Genomic DNA, 17,364 nt, shown 5'->3' on the forward strand with positions numbered 1-17,364 from the left:
TATATATTATATATATACATATATATATACATATATATGTATACACATATATGTATGTGTATATTACCCTTGGTCTGCGGGGCTAGTTCATGCTGTTAGCTCAGTTGTACACCCAGTGATTCCGTCAAGGAAGCGTTCCTGATTCCTGGTGCAATACTAGTGATTTTGCTTCGTAATTATCGACCGATTTGCTTATCAAACGTATATAAAGTGTTCTCCAAGACCCTTGCAAATAGACTAAGTCAAGTTTTAGATGGAAACTAACCGAGAGAACAGGCAGGCTTTAGAAGCGGATATTCGACTCTAGACAATTTGCAGGCGATGAACCAACTAATCGAGAAAACGACAGAATACAATATACCTCTTTGTTTAGCTTTTGTAAATTGCGAAAGGCCTTTGACTCGGTAAAGCAGATAGCAATACTAAACTCGCTACGCAAGCAAGGTAACAAACGAACAGATCGTAAAGGTTCTAGAAAAGATTTATGCGAAAGGTACCGCTGTAATTAAATTAGGCTACATATACAGAAAAAATCAAAATCGAGAAAGGAGTACGGCAAGGCAATACAATTTCACCCAAATTATTTACAATTTGCTTGGAAAATATTCTCAGCAGGCTGAATTGGGAAGAGAAAGGTTTGAAGATTAATGGCGAATATTTCAACTATGTAAGATTTGCGGATATTATTCCTATTTCAGAAAGAGCAGAAGATTTGCAAGATATGCTTAGTGGTCTGAACAAGGAAAGTCTCAAAGTAGGTTTAAAAATTAATAAGAGTAAAACCAAAGTAATGATCATCACGAAAGCTCAAGTAAAGAGATTATAACAGATGGTGAGTCTTGACGAAGTTGAAGAGTATAATTATTTAGGACACGTGGTGAAAGTGACAAAAGATCATGATAATGACATAAAAAGACGTATTGCAATTGGTTGGAAAGTGTTTGGTACGTATAATAAAATCATGAGATGCTCTCTACCTTTACGTTTAAAACAAAAGGTTTACAACCACTGCATTCTGCCAGCAATAATCTATGAGACTTGATAACTGACGAAGGTGATGGAGACAAAATTAAGGACTGCACAGAGGACAATGGAGAAATCAATGATGGGAATAACGCTGAGAGACCGAAAGAGAAGTTGGGTGAGAGAGCAGACTAGAGTGAAAGATATTGTGGAAGCGGTAAAAGAGAGGAAGTGGAATTGGGCTGGTAAGTTCGTACGAATAAATGATGAGTGATGGAGCAAGTGTTACTGAGTAGACACCGCGACATGGGAAGCGTGGAAGAGGGAGACCATACAGGTGAGGAGACGAGATCGAGAAGTTTGCAGGAGTGACATGGCAATGGTTGGCGCGATCTTGTGAATCATGGAATGCGATGAAAGAGGTCTTTGTTCAGCAGTGGACTCGGGATGGCTGATTTGATTGATTGATTGATTGATTGCGGGGCTAATACCCGCTAGGACCTTGCCCTTGCAGATGGTTCATAACAATTCATATACACGGTCCGCTGTCCACATGATGCCAGTGTTATTAGCTGGGGCAACCTGATCCCAGGGGAGGGGGGGGGTACCCTTCAACCGCACGGCGCCAGGGGTTGGGTATCCCCCCCCCCCCAAAGAAGCTGAGGGTTGCCTCGGAGGGGGAGTCGATGAGGTGCCGCGCCACCCCTACCACGGTGAGCTATGCTGAAATAATTTCAGCCCTGAACGGGAATCGAACTCGGACCGCTGGGTTAGCGGTCGTGAACGGTACCACTGCACCGTCGAGCTGCGTGAAAGGTTGCAAACAGCGTGTAGCAGTAGCACCGCCTTCTTATTGCCGCTATGTTTTAGATCCAAGCGTGCTACTGCACCGGGAACGAAACAGGCACTGCAATTCATGCAGTAGAGGTGTGTACGAGCCCCCCCCCCTCACAACACAAAGGAAAGATGACCTAAATATCTCCTAACACGCACCGTGTCCATTAATGACTGAACGGGTACCTGATCCTTCCAATCCTCCAACCTTACACCGAGGTCGTACCAAGGCGATCTGTAAAATACGCCTTTGCTCCTACACATCCAAACCCTTCCAACTTGATATCGTGCCTTGATTTCCGGTCAACATCAGAGTATTTCGCTCTGCTGGGAGATGGTCTCGGGTCCTAAGCAGCCACGGCGCACGGGAGACAGTGTACCACGTGTTTCCCGTTCAATTTGTCGTGTATGCTTGGCACCCAGCGGCGTCACATCGTTAGCTCGGTGGTTCACGGATGACCTTGGTTGTAGACAACTCGGGATGCCAACCCACCCATCGTCATTAAGACTCTATACTCCCCCATTCCTCCATCTCATCCCTCACCCCAATCCTGTTGACGCAAATACGTTCCTCCTTTCCATCCAAAATGAGCTAGAATTGCACCGTGGTTTGTGGGATACTATCAACTAGCCACTTTATATTAGTACAACATAAGAGGGCACATGCCATCTCCCCCCACCCCCGTTCACCCTCCCTCCCTCACGAGTAAAGTGCAGGTCATATAGCGACGTCAGCAGCAAACGGTAGTGACATCAACATAAAGAAGGCGGCATGAGTTAAGGTGACGCGCCTATAGGGTCTAGAACGGAGTCTGCCAGCCTGCCGGTTGTACCTACCTACCTGGAGCACTGCCAGCCCGCCCAACACTGCAGTCAGTCCCCCATCCCCAACTCCTCATCTTCCGCCGCCTCCTCCTCCTCCTCCTACCCCTCCTCCTCCTCTTACGATGTAGGCCATATTTTCTCCCATTCTAGGTCACTCATATCTTGCCAAGGTCCTTGAACTTGGTATCACCTTCACACAACCACATCTCCGCTACCCACATTTTCTCTTCTGTCTTGCCTTGCCTTGCCGACCTTTCCCCTACTTTAGGCGTCCTTAAATTTGCCTCGACTCTCTATAGTGATCCTCATACACTCCACTGCCAGGCCCCGCTAGGAGTGCCCTGAGGCTAACAGCTGCTGCAAGCGGCGGTGTCAGCGGCGTGACTATAAAAAGAAGGTGCAGTAGAGTAGCTTCGCTTAGCCCAACAGGTGTGTGTGTGATTCACCATAGTCTTGGATCACGTGGTTGACTTGTGATCGGCAGCTATTTCCCTCCCGGAAGAGAGCTCAGAGCTCATATATGACCGATCTATGGGTAATGCTGTGACCTTACACACACACACAACTCCCCGCCCACGAGAGCTGGAGTAACGACTCGTAGCGCAGCGATACTGTGCGTGATTAACCATTGTCTTGGATCACGTGTTGGACTCGTGATCGACAACTATTTCCCTCCCAGAAGAGAGCTCAGAGCTCATATATAGACCGATCTATGAGTAATGTTGTGACCTTACACACACACACCCAACTCCCCGCCCACGATAGTTGGAGTAACGACTCACAGCGTAGCGATATTGAAATTATTTCAGCCCTGGGCGGGATTCGAACCCGGACCGCCGTAGTAGTGGCCGGGAACTCTACCACTGTACCAAGAATAGTGTGTATTTACCTAGTTGTATTTTATAGGAAGAGAGCTATGCTCGTAGTGACCAGTCTTTGTATCTTTCAGCATCAAGTTTGTTCTTAAATTCTTGTATAGTATTTGCACACACTGTTGCCTCATCTAATTCATTCCAGATATCCATCACTCTGTGGGAAGCTATTCTTTTTCAGATCTCTTCTATAACTATCCTTTTTGAGTTTCTTTTCGTGTCCTCTTGTTTTTCTCTTGTCCCACTTTAATAAATCATCTCTAAGACTTCCATTCCTTCCATAATTCTTTAAATAGTAGATCTCTTTCTCTTCTTTGTTCCAGGGTTGGTAGTTCCAATTTGGACAATCTTTGTTCGTATGTCAATTTGGAGTGTTTTGGTGCCATTTTTGTCGTTGCTCTTTGTATTCTTTCTAATTTCTTTATATTATTTTTAGTACTGGGTGTCCATAGTGTCACAGCATACTCCAATCTTGGTCTTATCAGTGTAACTAATATTTTCTTTACTATTTCCTCATCCAAATAGTCAAAAGCCACTTTCATTGACCTTAGTAAATTGAAGGTTTCTCTGACTATTTTGTTGATATGCTTATCTGGTGACATGTCTTTGCTGATAATTATTCCTAGATCCCTTTCCGCATTCACTTTTTTACTTCTTCACCAAGTTTGTATTTCCTTGATATTCTATTTTTACTTTTTCCAAACTCCATTATACAGTGAGACCTCTCATTAACGGACGTTAATTAGCTGTGTTTGCGGTGTTTACGCTGTATTTTCGGTGTTTTGGAGTGGTTTTTGGGTGGCATAGTGATTGCACGCACTAAACAACAGCACCAAACACACCAAAAACACAGCAAAAACACCATAAACACAGCTAATTAACATCCGTTAATGAGAGGTCTCACTGTACTACATTTCTTGATGTTAAAGTTCACTTCCCACTTTTGACTCCATTTCCAGACTTTATCTAAGTCTTCCTGTAGTGATTCACAATCTTCCTCTGTACTTTTAGTATTTTTGCATCATCTGCAAAGAAGTTCATTTAACATTCCACACCTTCATCCATGTCATTTATATATATTACAAACATTATCGGAGCCAATACCGACCCTTGCGGTACACCACTCATCATTACTTCCCAGGTCGAGTATTTGTCTCTAAGTACTACCCTCATTTTTCTCCCAGTCAAGAAATATCCCATCCATTCCAATAATTTTCCTTTAATAACTATTGATTCAATTTTTTTTAAAAGCTTTTTGTGTGGTACTTTATGAAAGGCTTTTTGTAAATCTAGAAAAGCACAATCCGCTCATCCATCCCTTTCTTGTACTGTATTATTTCTATTAGTCTCGAGTAGAAGCAAATAAAATTTGTGGCACACAATCTTCCTTGTCTAAGTCCAAATTCTGTTGGATTCAGTACTTTTTCTTCTTCCAGATACTGAATCCATCTACTTTTGATAGCTTTTTCACATATTTTTGCTATTGTGCTTGTAAGGCAGACCAGTCGATAGTTAGTTGGATTTTTCTTGTCCCCTCCTATATATAATGGTACAATATGTGCATTTTTCCAGTCCTGTGGTACCTTTCCTTGTATATTTTGTCCATCAGCTCATCTATGCATTATTTTAATATCCAGTTTGCAATTCTATCCAGACCATGTGATTTTCTGACATCAAGGTTTTTTATTTGGTCTCTAATTTCCTTGTGTGCCACAGTTATTTCTTTCATTGGGAGATATCTTTCTGTTTTTCTTCCCAGTTTTGTGAACTTTCAATTGTAAATACAGATTTAAAATGTTTGTTCATAATTTCAGCCATATCTACATCTATATATTCATTATTCCCTTGGTGCTGTCTTTTAACTTCTTGTTTGTCTTTTAGTTTACCATTCACATACCTGTAAAATAGTTGTTGTTATTGTTGTTCCCTAGACTGTCTGTCCGAGCAGTCCCATCTCCCCAAGGAATGCCACGACCAAAACGGGGTTTTCTCACAAATCCTTTATGGAGTGTATGTTGTGTTGTTTGCGTGCGTGATTGTGTATAATGCAGTCTTCCATGACATGTTGAATAGTATGGGGTGAAGTGTTACATCCTGGGCATTTGTCCACAATGCAGTCATCCAGTCTCTTCTGGTACCTTAGAAGGGCTGGGTGGTGGCCACATTGCAGTCTGACTGGGTGGTGGCCACATTGCAGTCTGGCCAGGTGGTCTCTTCTTTTTATGGGAGAGAGGATTCAGAGAGAAGATTCAGAGGGATGGATATCAGGGGGTCTGGCATGCAGTAATGTGTTGTCTTTTAGTGTGTTAATGGAGCAGTGAGTGACGTGATTATGAATATGTTTCCAGAGGCTGGTATTTGGTGGTTTTGGAGGAAGAGATGAGAGTATTTGTGTGTGATATAGATTTATCTATTTATTTTATTTTATTTTTATTATTATTTTTTTTTACATTTCTTGCTGTGTGTGGGTGTTCTGCTATGTCGTGTAGCAGGTGTGATGTGTTTGTGGAGGCTGCAGCAGGTGTTTGTGTGCCTCTCATGTCAAGGTGATCTTTAACTTTGAGGACTTTTGTTTCATAGTGTAGGTGGTCTGTAGGTGTTGTATATGTGCAGCCTGTAATATATTTTAATGCCTTGTTTTGTATGGTCTGAAGGGTGTTGAGGTGTCTCACTGAGATTTGGTGCCCATGCTGGACTCGCATAATTCATCACTGAGCATATGCATTGTTTGTATATTGCAGTATTAGTTTCTTTGTTTTGTCCAAATGTTGTTCCAGTGATTGATTTAAGTGTGTTGAGTCTAGGTGTGCATGTTTGTGATGTGTTGTTTATATGACATGGATGTATCGTATGTTACACCAAGAATTTTCGGTGTGTGTGTGTGTGTGTGTAGTATTAGAGTGTTCTTGATATAGAGTTGACGAATGTATTTGTATTCTTTTGTCCAGTTGGTGAGAAGTGTTGCTGTAGATTTGACTGTGGCTATTTTGAGTCTGTAATAAACCATGTGTTGAGTGTATCAAGGTATGGCTGTATTATTTCTATGGCTTTGTCTGTGTTATGATGTGTACATGTGATTGTTATGTTGTCCGTGTAGGAAGAGATTTGTATTTCTGAGGTGTCTGGTGTGGGTATATCATGCATATGCATATATAGATTAAAGAGTGTGGGGAATAGAACAGAGCCCTGTGGTACTCCATTCTTAATGTTTCTGATGTGCAATGATTGGCCATTGTATGACACATAAGCATTTCTGCCTGCCAGATAATTGGCCAGCCATCTTTTGGTGTTATTGTGCATGTTTGTGTTATATATTTTGTTAGTTTGTGGCAGGGATATCATCAAAAGCTTTACTAATATCTAATATTATAAGAAGTGTTCTGTGATGGGGGCTATCTGAGTTGATGCCATCTAATATTCTTTGCATGAGGTTTATTAGAAGAGTGTTTGTGGAGTGTAGTGGCCTAAAACCATGTTGTGATTCAGCAAGGGGAATATGTGGTGTGATGAGTTGAAGTATGAGGCATTCAATGACTTTGGAGGGGGTGCAGAGAAGTGTGATTGGGTGGTGTGATGTTGGGATTGTTGGGTCTTTATTGGATTTTGGGATTGTGATTATTTTCCCATGCTTCTAGATGTCAGGTATAGTGTGTGAATAGCTGTAGTTTGCCATGTTTGTGAGTGCATGTATACCTTGTGGTCCAATGTGTTTTAAATGGATGTTACTTATGTTGTCAGGGCCACAGGTGGATGAGTGCTTGAGGTTATGTATTATGTGTTTTGTCTGACTGTCTATGAAGGGTGTATAGTCTGAGTCTGTGGGAAAGTTTTTCTTATGTCAAATGGTGCATCAATCATCAGGGTGAGAAGTGAGATGGCTTGTCTGTGCAAAATGATTTACGAGTGTGTTTGCTTGTTGTCTGTTTCTGTTTAAGGGTAAATTATCTGTTGTTGTGGTTATTGCTGCATGAGAGCGCATTATGTTACTGTTGGATAGTGTAATTCTGTTGAGTGTTTTGTACAATTTGCTGGAGTTTGTTTTGTAATCAAGTGTATTGACAAACTTTTGCCAATTTTGTTTTTTGTTCATGTATCTTATTGGTAATCTCTGTGCTTAGTGTTTGTATTTGGTCTACTATGTTTTGAGGGATAGGTGTGTGGGTATTGTGTTTAAGTTTACCTCATTGCCAGATGAGGCCTTGGATTTCTGGTGTGAAATTGACTGTGATTTTCTGCTGCCTCTAGGGATATATCTCTTGTCTGCATTTTGTACGATTGTATTAAAAGTGTGTACAAAATTTTTTTTTAGATTAGCTTGTTAAGTGTAGTTGGGAAGGCTTATGGGAGGATCTTGATTGAGAGGATTAGGAGAGGAACAGGGGGAGTAATTGGTGAGGAACAATGTGGATTTAGGATGGGTAGAGGTTGTGTAGATCAGATTTTTGTGGTAAGACAGATATGTGAGAAAGCTATAGGAAAGGGGAAGGATGTTTTTTTGGGCTTTTATGGATCTGGAAAAGGCTTACGACAGGGTAGACAGAAAGGCACTGTGGGAGGTTTTGCAGATATACGGGATAGGAGGAAAGCTTCTAGGAGCTGTCAAGAGTTTTTATGAGAGTAGTAGAGCATGTGTCAGGATTAGAAATGGAGAGAGTGAGTGATTCGAGGTAAAGGTGGGACTTCGTCAAGGATGCATTATGTTGCCCTGGCTGTTCAACTTATACATGGATGGGGTAGTGCGAGAGGTAAATGCAAGGGTAGTGGGACAGGAATTGGAGATGGTTAAAGAAAATGGAGAAAAGTGGGAGGTGAGCCAGCTGTTGTTTGCGGACGACACTGCACTTGTGGCAGGATCGGAGGAGGGATTAAGGAAGCTGGTGACAGAGTTTGGGAGAGTGTGTGATAGAAGAAAGCTGAAGATAAATGTGGGTAAAAGTAAGGTGATGAGATGTACAAGGGGTGAAAGTGGCAGTAGACTGGAAGTGAGCATTAAGGGAGAGCGACTGGAGGAAGTGGATAGTTTTAGATACTTGGATGCAAATGTGGCAGGAAAAGGTGGAGTGAAGGTGGAGGTAGAATGTAGATTGAGAGAAGCGAGTAAATGCCTTGGTGGATTAAAGAGTGTAATGAGGAATAGACATTTGGGAATGGATGCTAAGAGGAGACTATATGAAGGAGTGATTGTGCCAACAGCACTGTATGGGGCAGAAACATGGAACATAAGAGAAGAAGAGAGAAGAAGTTTGAATGTGTTTGAGATGAGGTGTCTGAGAAATATGATGGGGGTTACTAGGCTGGATAGAGTGAGAAATGAGGTGAGGAGGAGAACAGGGGTGGAAAGGGGATTGGGAGATAGGTTTAATGAAAGAGTATTGGGATGGTTTGGACACATGAAAAGATTGAGTGAAGAAGGACTAGTTAAAGAAGTATGGAAGGCAGATGTGGAGGGAGTGAACATGAAGGGACGTCCTAGGATGAGGTGGATGGATGGGGTGAAGGGGGCTTTGGAGAAGAGGGGAATGTCTGTTGAGGAAGGACGGGAGAGGACAGAAGACAGGGGTGAATGGAGAATGGTTGTACAGTATAAGCTCTTTTAACCGGCACGAGTGGGACCAAAGACGTGCCAGAAAGGGAAAATCCCGGTTACGAGAAGGAATATTAAAAAAATACATTTATTGCCTTTATTCATAGAGTACTTAAATAAAATTCATTCAATGGCTTCACTTTTGTTATTTATTTATTTACCAGTATATTCATATTCATTTATCTTTATTTATTTTCATGAAATCATGTATGTCTCTTTGTTTAGAATGTTTGTCTCTCTGCATTAAATATTCATTTTGAAGACAGTGAAGAGACATCATGTCGTAAGTCCCCATGTAGGTGCACTGCTCCGCAAACTTGATAAATGTTGCCAATCCTTTAGCGGCATCCTTCCATGTTACTCTTGGCTCTGGGTCATCTTCCTCTTCACTATCGGCCTCTGTTTCCTTACCATGCTTCTCAATCACTGCCTGAATGATTTCATCATCAGTTATTCTGGGGGTGATAGCTTCGTCATTGTCGACCTCCATCCACTCCTGAAGAGCTTCATCAGTGACACTAAGCTTAGCACTACCACACATATCCTTCAACTCATCCATCACTGCAGCGAGTTCCTGGAAGTGCGCTCTTTTGTTTGTTGTCAGTATGTGTTTGTGTGTTGAGAGAATTGCTAATAGACAGGCACACTTAACATCAGGTGTCTTATTACAGTGGGCACTGGGCCTGACGGAGCGGCGGGATTTGTGGGAGATGGCGGGAAAGATGCGCGCTACCTCTGGAGGCGGCGGAGTGGCGCGGGAATTTTAAATTTTATTTTTTCGAATTTTTACATTTTTATACAAAATTGTTATTTCTTCATGAATAATATGCCGGTTGTAAGAGGGAGCTGGATATGAGAATAACGGATAAAAGAGCTTTTACTGTATATTTACCTAGTTGTAATATACAGGAGGGGAGCTATGCTCGTGGTGACCTGTCTTTGTATCTCTCTGCATCAAGTTTTATCTTAAAATCTTGTACAGTGTTTGCACATACTATTTTATTGTCTAATTTGTTCCATGTATTAATTGCTCTGTGTGGGAAACTGTTCCTTTTCAAGTTTTTTCTATAACTATCTTTTTTCAGTTTTTTCCGTGTCCTCTCGTTTTACCATTGTCCCACACTAACATGTCATTCCTATCTAAAACTTCCATTCCTTTCATTATTCTGTAGATAGTCAGCAAATCTCCTCTTTCTCTTCTTTGTTCCAGAGTTGGTAGGTTCAGTTTGGATAGTCTTTGCTCATATGTTAGTTCGGCGAGAGTCGGTGCTAGTTTGGTTGTCGCTCTTTGTAATCTTTCTAGTTTCTTAATATTCTTTTTGGTACTGGGTGTCCAAAGTGATGCTGTGTACTCAAGTTTTGGTCTTATTAGTGTAGTTAGTATTTTCTTTATGGATGATGTGTGATACATGAGGTGGAATGGGCGGGGGGATGGGGGGTGAGGTAGTATGTGTGCGCAAATTTTGACGCAGCCCAAAGGGATTTCTCCCCGTCTTCTCCTTTATGCATGGGGGGACAGAGAGGGGGGGGTCGCCGATTTAATGAAGCGGCCTTGCTGTGGATGCGCTGTCTTGCAACACTGCTTCTGACCCAGGGCAGTGGACAAGGTGCAGGGATGACCCATCATCCAGGAGGTGCTAAGATGAGAGGGAGGGTGGAGGGGTGTGGAGTGTATTCAGGGATGGAATGGGTGGGAGTGATTTTATGCCTTTTCCTTTTTGGCTACCTCCCTTGTAAGGGGGAAAAAGCCTTGGTATATGTATGTATGTATATGTACGTACAGCATTTTTTATGTTTGTGATTGGTGTACTGTTAAGTGTCTCAAAATGTTGTTCTGTCTCTTCAGTATAAGCTTCCCAGTTTGCTCTCTTGTGATTGGTGCGTGTCTGTGGCCAACTGGGATGCATCTTGTTTTGGTGGTGATGATGACTGGAAGGTGGTCAGATCCAAGGGATCTGACGACTCTCCATGAAGTTGTTGGGATTATGCAGGGGGAACAGGTGATATCAGGAGAGTAGGTGTAGAGGGCTTGGCGTGGGATATGTGTATGATTATGTGTGTTGTTCATGATGGTCAGTGAGTCAAGTTGAGTCTGCATATCAAGCCCTCAGTCTGTGTCCTGGTTGTTGACACACCAGGCCGACGACTTGGTGTTGAAGTCACCACCCATGATAAGGTTTGGGATTGTGGCTAGTTGATTGAGTTGAGGCCTGAAGATGTTTGGAACTGTGGGAGATGATTAGGGGGGAATGTATACATTAACTATTGTCAGTGTTGATTTGTTGCCTGTATGGATTAGAATAGATTGGATTTCTGAGGTGTTATCTGTGGTAGGATGATTTTGGTTGTGGCGCTTGTGTCCACAAAAAAGATGGATTGGTGGACCAGGGTGATGAGTTCACTGCGATTGCTGTTGGTCTGGTCTTGTCTAATGGTGGTGAAGTTGTGAAATGTTGGTGTTTTGTGTGAGTGTCTTAGTTTTGTTTCTTGTATGATGGCAATGTGTATATTGTGTTGTTTGAGGAAGTGTTAGAGTTCGTGTTTTTTTGTGTTGATGCCATCAATATTGTGTTGTAATATGTTGATGTGTGTTCTGTATGTGTTGTATGTTGCCTTCTGGGGTTGGGGTGTTGATGGGAAAGGTATAGGATCTGGGTTAGAGGGAAAAGTGTGATTGGGGACAAAGGAGGGGGAGGATTGATTGAGGACAAGGATGGAGGGATGCTGGGTGTGGACAAGGGTGCAGGCTGTGGTTGGGAAGATGGGAATGAGGTTATTGGAGGGCAGGTAGAACATCCAGGTGTTTGTGTATTCATTTGTGTTTACAAATGTTGTACAATTGAAGTGGACCCAGTTTTTGCATATGTTGCATTGAACTGAGCCCTTTGTCTGTCTGCTTTAAGTGATGGGTTTGGAGCATGTTGGGCATGTGTATGTTGTGGTGGGCCCAGGATTGCTCTCTACATCTCCGGCTAATAGTAGAAGAAGAGGGGGTGAACACCAGAAAAACACTCCTCAGTGCAGAAAAAGTGTAATGGTGCATAATCAGCTCATTCAACTACTTTGCCCCACAGGGAAAAGTGACCATGTAACAATTGGATTTCAACTAGAGAATGAGAAAACAGAGACAAGGAATGAATCACACAGGCTAGGAAGACTCAATTTTAGGAAAGCACATTACTTAGGATTAAAAAATCTTCCAAGATGCAAATTGGGTGGAATTTATCAATACCACAGGTATAAAGAGTAAATGGGGAATCTTTCTTGATGTTTACAACCTGGGAGTGATATATCAATGCTATAAGCCAGCACTATCCCTCTTGAGTAAGGGGATAGGGTGTAAAGTCACAGCATTGCTTATGGTCAGTCTATACTAGTTCATCTGGGAAGGTAATATGCTACCAGCCAATGTAGAGGTGCAGATTTTCCCTTCAGTGAAACTCAAGGCAACAATCATTATCATTAATTCATTATTGATAAACAGCACTATGCTACGGGACAATATCACTATGAAAAGATAGAATCGTAAATATGGCGAGATGTTTAAGGAGAGTAGTTGAAAGAAGGGATAGTATAAAAGGTCAAGAGGGGGTGATGGAGGTAGGGACATGGAAGAGGGTGTTAGAGGTAGGGATGTGGAGGGTGGAGGTGGAGGGTGGAGGGAGGATGGAAGAAAGAAGTGGTGAAAAGAGGAGAGGGAAGGGCAGAGGAGGGAAGATGATGGAAGAAGGAGGGGTTAAGGGGGAAGAGGAGAGAGGACGAGGGAAAAGGAGAGAGGATGAGGGAAGTGGAAGGAGAAGAGAGCTGAGGGGGGGAAAAGAGGGAGGGGTGAGGGAGGAGGGAGAAAGGAGGGGAAGGAGGAAGGGGTGAGGCAGGAGGGAGGCAGGAGGGAGGAAGGAGGGGTGGAGGAAGGAGGGGCATAGGAAGGAGGGGAGGAGGAAGGAAGGGGGAGGTGGAGGGAGGAGAGGAGGAAAGTGGGAGGAAGGAGGGGAGAAGGAAGGAGAGGAGGAGGAAGAAGGGGAGGAAGAAGGAGGGGAGTAGGAAGGGGAGGAGGAGGAAGGAGGGGATGAAGAAGGAGGGGATGAAGAAGGAGGGGATGAAGAAGGAGAGGATGAAGAATGAGAGAAGAGGAATGAGGGAGGAGGAAGGAGGGGAAGAAGAAGGAGGGGAAGAGGAATGAGGGAAGAGGAATGTAGGAGGAGGAAGGAGAGGAGGAAGGAAGGAGGGGAGGAGGAGAGGAGGAGGGAGGGAAAGGGGATTGAGGGAAGATGAAAGAGAGGAGGGAGGGGAGGAGGAAGGAGGAGGGAGGGGAGGAGGAAGGAGGAATGTGGGGAGGAGGAGGAGGAATGTGGGGAGGAGGAGGAATGTGGGGAGGAGGAGGAATGTTGGGAGGAGGAAAGAGGGGAAGAGGAAAGAGGGGAGGAGGAGGAAGGAGGGAAGGAGTAAAGAGGGAGGGAAAAAGAACCAGAAATGAAAAGGAAGGAGAAAGGAGGAGGATGGAGAAGGGAGGAGGGAGAAGGAAGAAGGGAGGAGGAGGGAGGAAGGAGGAAAAAGGAATGAGGAGGAGGAGGAAAGAGGAAGGATGAGGAGAAAGGAAAAGGAGGGAGGAGGAATGAGGAAGGAAGAAGACTGGGTGAAGGAGGAAAGAGGATGGATGAGGGATGAGGAAAGAGGAAGGAGGAGGAGAGAGGAAGGAGGAGGAAAGAGGAAGGAGGAGGAAAGAGGAAGGAGGAGGAAAGAGGTACGAGGAAAGGGCAGAGGAGAAAGGAAGAGTTATGATAACAAGAAGAAGGAGAAGGAGAGAGGAGAGAGGAAGGAGGAAAAAGGAAGGAGGAATGGGAGGAGGAGGAATGGGAGAAGGAGGAAAGAGGAAGGATGAGGAGAAAGGAAGAGAAGGAAGGAGGAAGAAGGAAGGAGGAAAAAGGAAGGAGGAGGAAAGGTAGGAGGAATGAGGAAGGATGAGGAAAGAGGAAGGATGAGGAAAGAGGAAGGATAAGGAAAGAGGAAGGAGGAGGAAAGGGGAAGGAGGAGGAAAGGGGAAGGAGAAAAGAGGAAGGAGGAGGAAAGGGAGGAGGAAAGAGGAAGGATGAGGAAAGAGGAAGGAGGAGGAAAGAGGTCAGAGGAGGAAAGAGGTTGGAGGAGGAAAGAGAGGAGGAGGAAAGGGAGGAGGAGAAAGGAAGAGTTTTAATAACAAGAAGGAGGAGAAGGAGGAGGAGGAAGGAGGGGTTATGAGAAGGAGGACAGAATGGGACAGTAGTCAGCAATCCTTATGGATTTTTAAATTTTAATGAAAATATGCTGTCGGAACCACAATACAAAAAAGTCTCAAACTGAAATCTACAGGGTTTCAATAATATGAGAATGAGAATATACTCTAATTTAAAGCAACTCTGATTACAGTTATATTGTTCAATTTACACTCCCAAAAAGTAGTTGAATAAAAACAATTTTGCTTGGAATGTTTTACAAATTTACTGTATATGATGTCTTCGTTTTGATGGAATTATTATTTTGTATGAAGCTTCTGCAGCCACACAAGTGGCCTGTAAAAGCTGCATGTTGCTGACCACTGGAATAAAAAGAGGAGGGAGGATGATGAAGAAGGAGGAGGGACGATGATGATGGAAGAAGGAGGAAGAGGATGTTTTAGTTACTGCTGATGTTCTTTGGTGTTGCTGAGTCAGTAGCAGTAGCAATGGTGGTGAATGGTGGATATTTGTATATGATGGTGGTGATGAACAGAGGATAGTAGCAGTTGATGGTGGTGATGAACAGTGAATAGTAGTAGTAAATGGTGGTAGTGAATGATGGATGGTAGTAGATGTTGGTGGTGAATGATGGGTGATTGTAACAGTGGTAGTGAATTGTCATTGGCAGTGTTGGATGATGGTGAATGGTGTCAGATGATGGAGGGCTCATGGCTGAAGGTTAGGATGACTGTGGGTGGTGGTGGTGGCGGCTGTGGGTGATGATGGCAGTGGGTGGTGATCATGGTTAATTGCAGTGATGAGTGATCATGATATGTGACTAATGATGAGAGATAGTGGTGGATGATTGCTGTGGTGGATGATTGTGATGGGTGTGGATGACTATGACATTCCCTAGGCTGTCTGGCTGAACAGTCCCATCTCCCTGAGGAACGCCATGGCTGGAATGGGGTTTTCCTATAAATCTATTATAGAATATGTATTGTTGGCATGTGTAATTGTCTACTATGCAGTCTTCCATAATGTGTTGTATAGTATGGGGTGAAGTGTTACATCCTGGACAGATATTCACAATGCATTCATCCATCTACCTCTGGTAATTTAGAAAGGCTGGATGGTGGCCACACTGCAGCCAGGCCAGGTGAACTCTGTCTTCTCAAAGGAGAGAGGATTCAGAGGGATGGATGTCAGGGGATCTAGCATGCAGTAGTGTGTTGTCTTTCAGTCTGTTGAAGGAACAGTGAACAATACAATTATGGATATGATTCTGGAGGGCACCTGGTGGTTGTGGAGGAAAAGAGGAGAGTATTTGTGTGTAACATAGGTATTTGGGTGTTGTTTTGATGTTTCTTGACATGTGTGGGTGTTCTGCCATGTGGTGTAGTGGGTGGGCTGTGTTTGTGAAGGCTGCAGCAAGTGTTTGTAGGCCTCTCATGTTAAGATGATCCCTGACTTTGAGGTCTTTCATTTCATGATGTTGATGATCTGAAGGTATTGTATTTGTGCAGCCTGTAATTATAATTATCTTTAGGACCTTGTTATGTATAGTAGGCAGAATATTATGGTGTGTCTCAGTGAGGTTATAGGCCCATGCAGGGCTTGCAAAATTCATCACTAAGTGTATACATTGTATACTATAATGGTAGTTTCTTTGTGTTCAAATTTTATACATGCAAGTGATTTAAGTGCATTGAGTCTAGGTGGGCATTTTGTCTTTATGTTTGTGATGTGTTGTTTGAAGCACATGGATATATTATATGTTATGCCAAGAATCTTGCCTGAGTGTGTATGTGTGGTATGAAGGAGTTGCTGATAAAGAGGCATGGCATACATTTGTGTTCTGCTGTCCATTTAGTGAGAAGAGTGGCTGTGGATTTGGTTGGGGCTATTTTGACTCTGTAGTGAATCAGGTTTTAAGTGTTTTGAGACATGGTTCTAATATTTCTGTGGCTCTGTCTACATTATGATGTGTGCATGTAATTGTTGTGTCATCTGCATAAGAGGAGATTTGTATTTTTGGGGTGTGAGTATATCATGCATGTATAGATTAAAGAGTGTGGGGGATAGAACAGAGCCATGGTATGTGATGGTTGACCATTATATGTCACATAGGCATTTCTGCCTTCCAAATAATTAGCCAGCCATTTTTTGGTGTTATTGTGCATGTCTGTCATATATTTTGATTGTGAGATTGTGTTGGAATGACACCAAAACTTTTATTAATGTCTAATGTTGTAAGAAGTGTTCTGCGTGGAGGCCCATCTGAATTGATGCCATCAAAAACTCTTTGTACAAGGTCAATCACAAGAGTGTAGAGTAGCGTTTCTCAACCAGGGTTCCCTGGAACCCTAAGGTTCCACAAAAGGTCCCTAAGGGTTCCACAAGAACAAGTGAGATAAGCTAATGTACTTTTGATTTTTTACTTAATTTCATATATGTAATATAATCAAACAAGCACGACATATTCTTCGTTATTGTAATAATATAATATAGACATCATCCTATCTAACCTATTATTACGATGAAAATAAAACGAGAAAAATATGGTATGTTTTTTTTTTTTGTGCAGGGGTTCCTTGAGACATGCAATTTATTTTAAAGGTTATGCAAGGGTAAAAAGGTTGAGAAACGCTGGTGTAGAGTGTAATGATTTAAAACAGTGTTGTGATTTACCAAGGGGATATGTGATGTGATAAGTTATAGTATGAGGCATTCTATGACTTTGGAGGGGGTGCAGAGAAGTGTGATTGGGTGGTATGATGCTGGAACTGTTGGGTCTCTGTTAGGTTTGGGGAATGTGATGATTTTCCCATGCCCCCAAATGTTGAGTATAATGTTGTGTGAATAACTGTAGTTGTTGGTGAGTGCATGTATTCTGTGTGGTCCAACTGAAGCCTGGTGTAAGGAGTAAATGGGAAATGACACTGATGGCATGACAGGAGAACTGACAATGTTCTTCAGTAACTTTGTCCTTGACAAACCCATTCCACCAGGTACTAAAGTGTTGATGGCAAGGTGGGCAGGCCAGAACATGCCCATCCTCCACCAAAACATTTTTGGCCAAATCAGGTAAGAACTT

At 42.9% G+C, this 17,364-nt stretch overlaps 1 protein-coding gene across 6 annotated transcripts in view; it reads right to left on the reverse strand.

Moving 5' to 3' along the window:
- Positions 1–17,364, reverse strand: part of LOC143035728 (uncharacterized) — a 115,591-nt gene that overhangs the window by 73,615 nt on the left and 24,612 nt on the right. Inside the window, exon 3 of one of the 6 annotated variants that reach the window (XM_076202633.1) lies at positions 15,377–15,511. The exons of the other annotated variants lie outside the window; for them this stretch is intronic. Within the exon in view, the coding sequence (XP_076058748.1) occupies positions 15,482–15,511 (30 nt within the window). The 3' untranslated portion in view covers positions 15,377–15,481. The remainder of the gene's footprint in view (positions 1–15,376; positions 15,512–17,364) is intronic. 6 annotated transcript variants of the gene reach the window in all.

Source organism: Oratosquilla oratoria, chromosome 19, assembly GCF_046742065.1.
Source record: "Oratosquilla oratoria isolate Oo_2021 chromosome 19, ASM4674206v1, whole genome shotgun sequence".
NCBI classification, from domain to species: Eukaryota; Metazoa; Arthropoda; class Malacostraca; order Stomatopoda; family Squillidae; genus Oratosquilla; species Oratosquilla oratoria.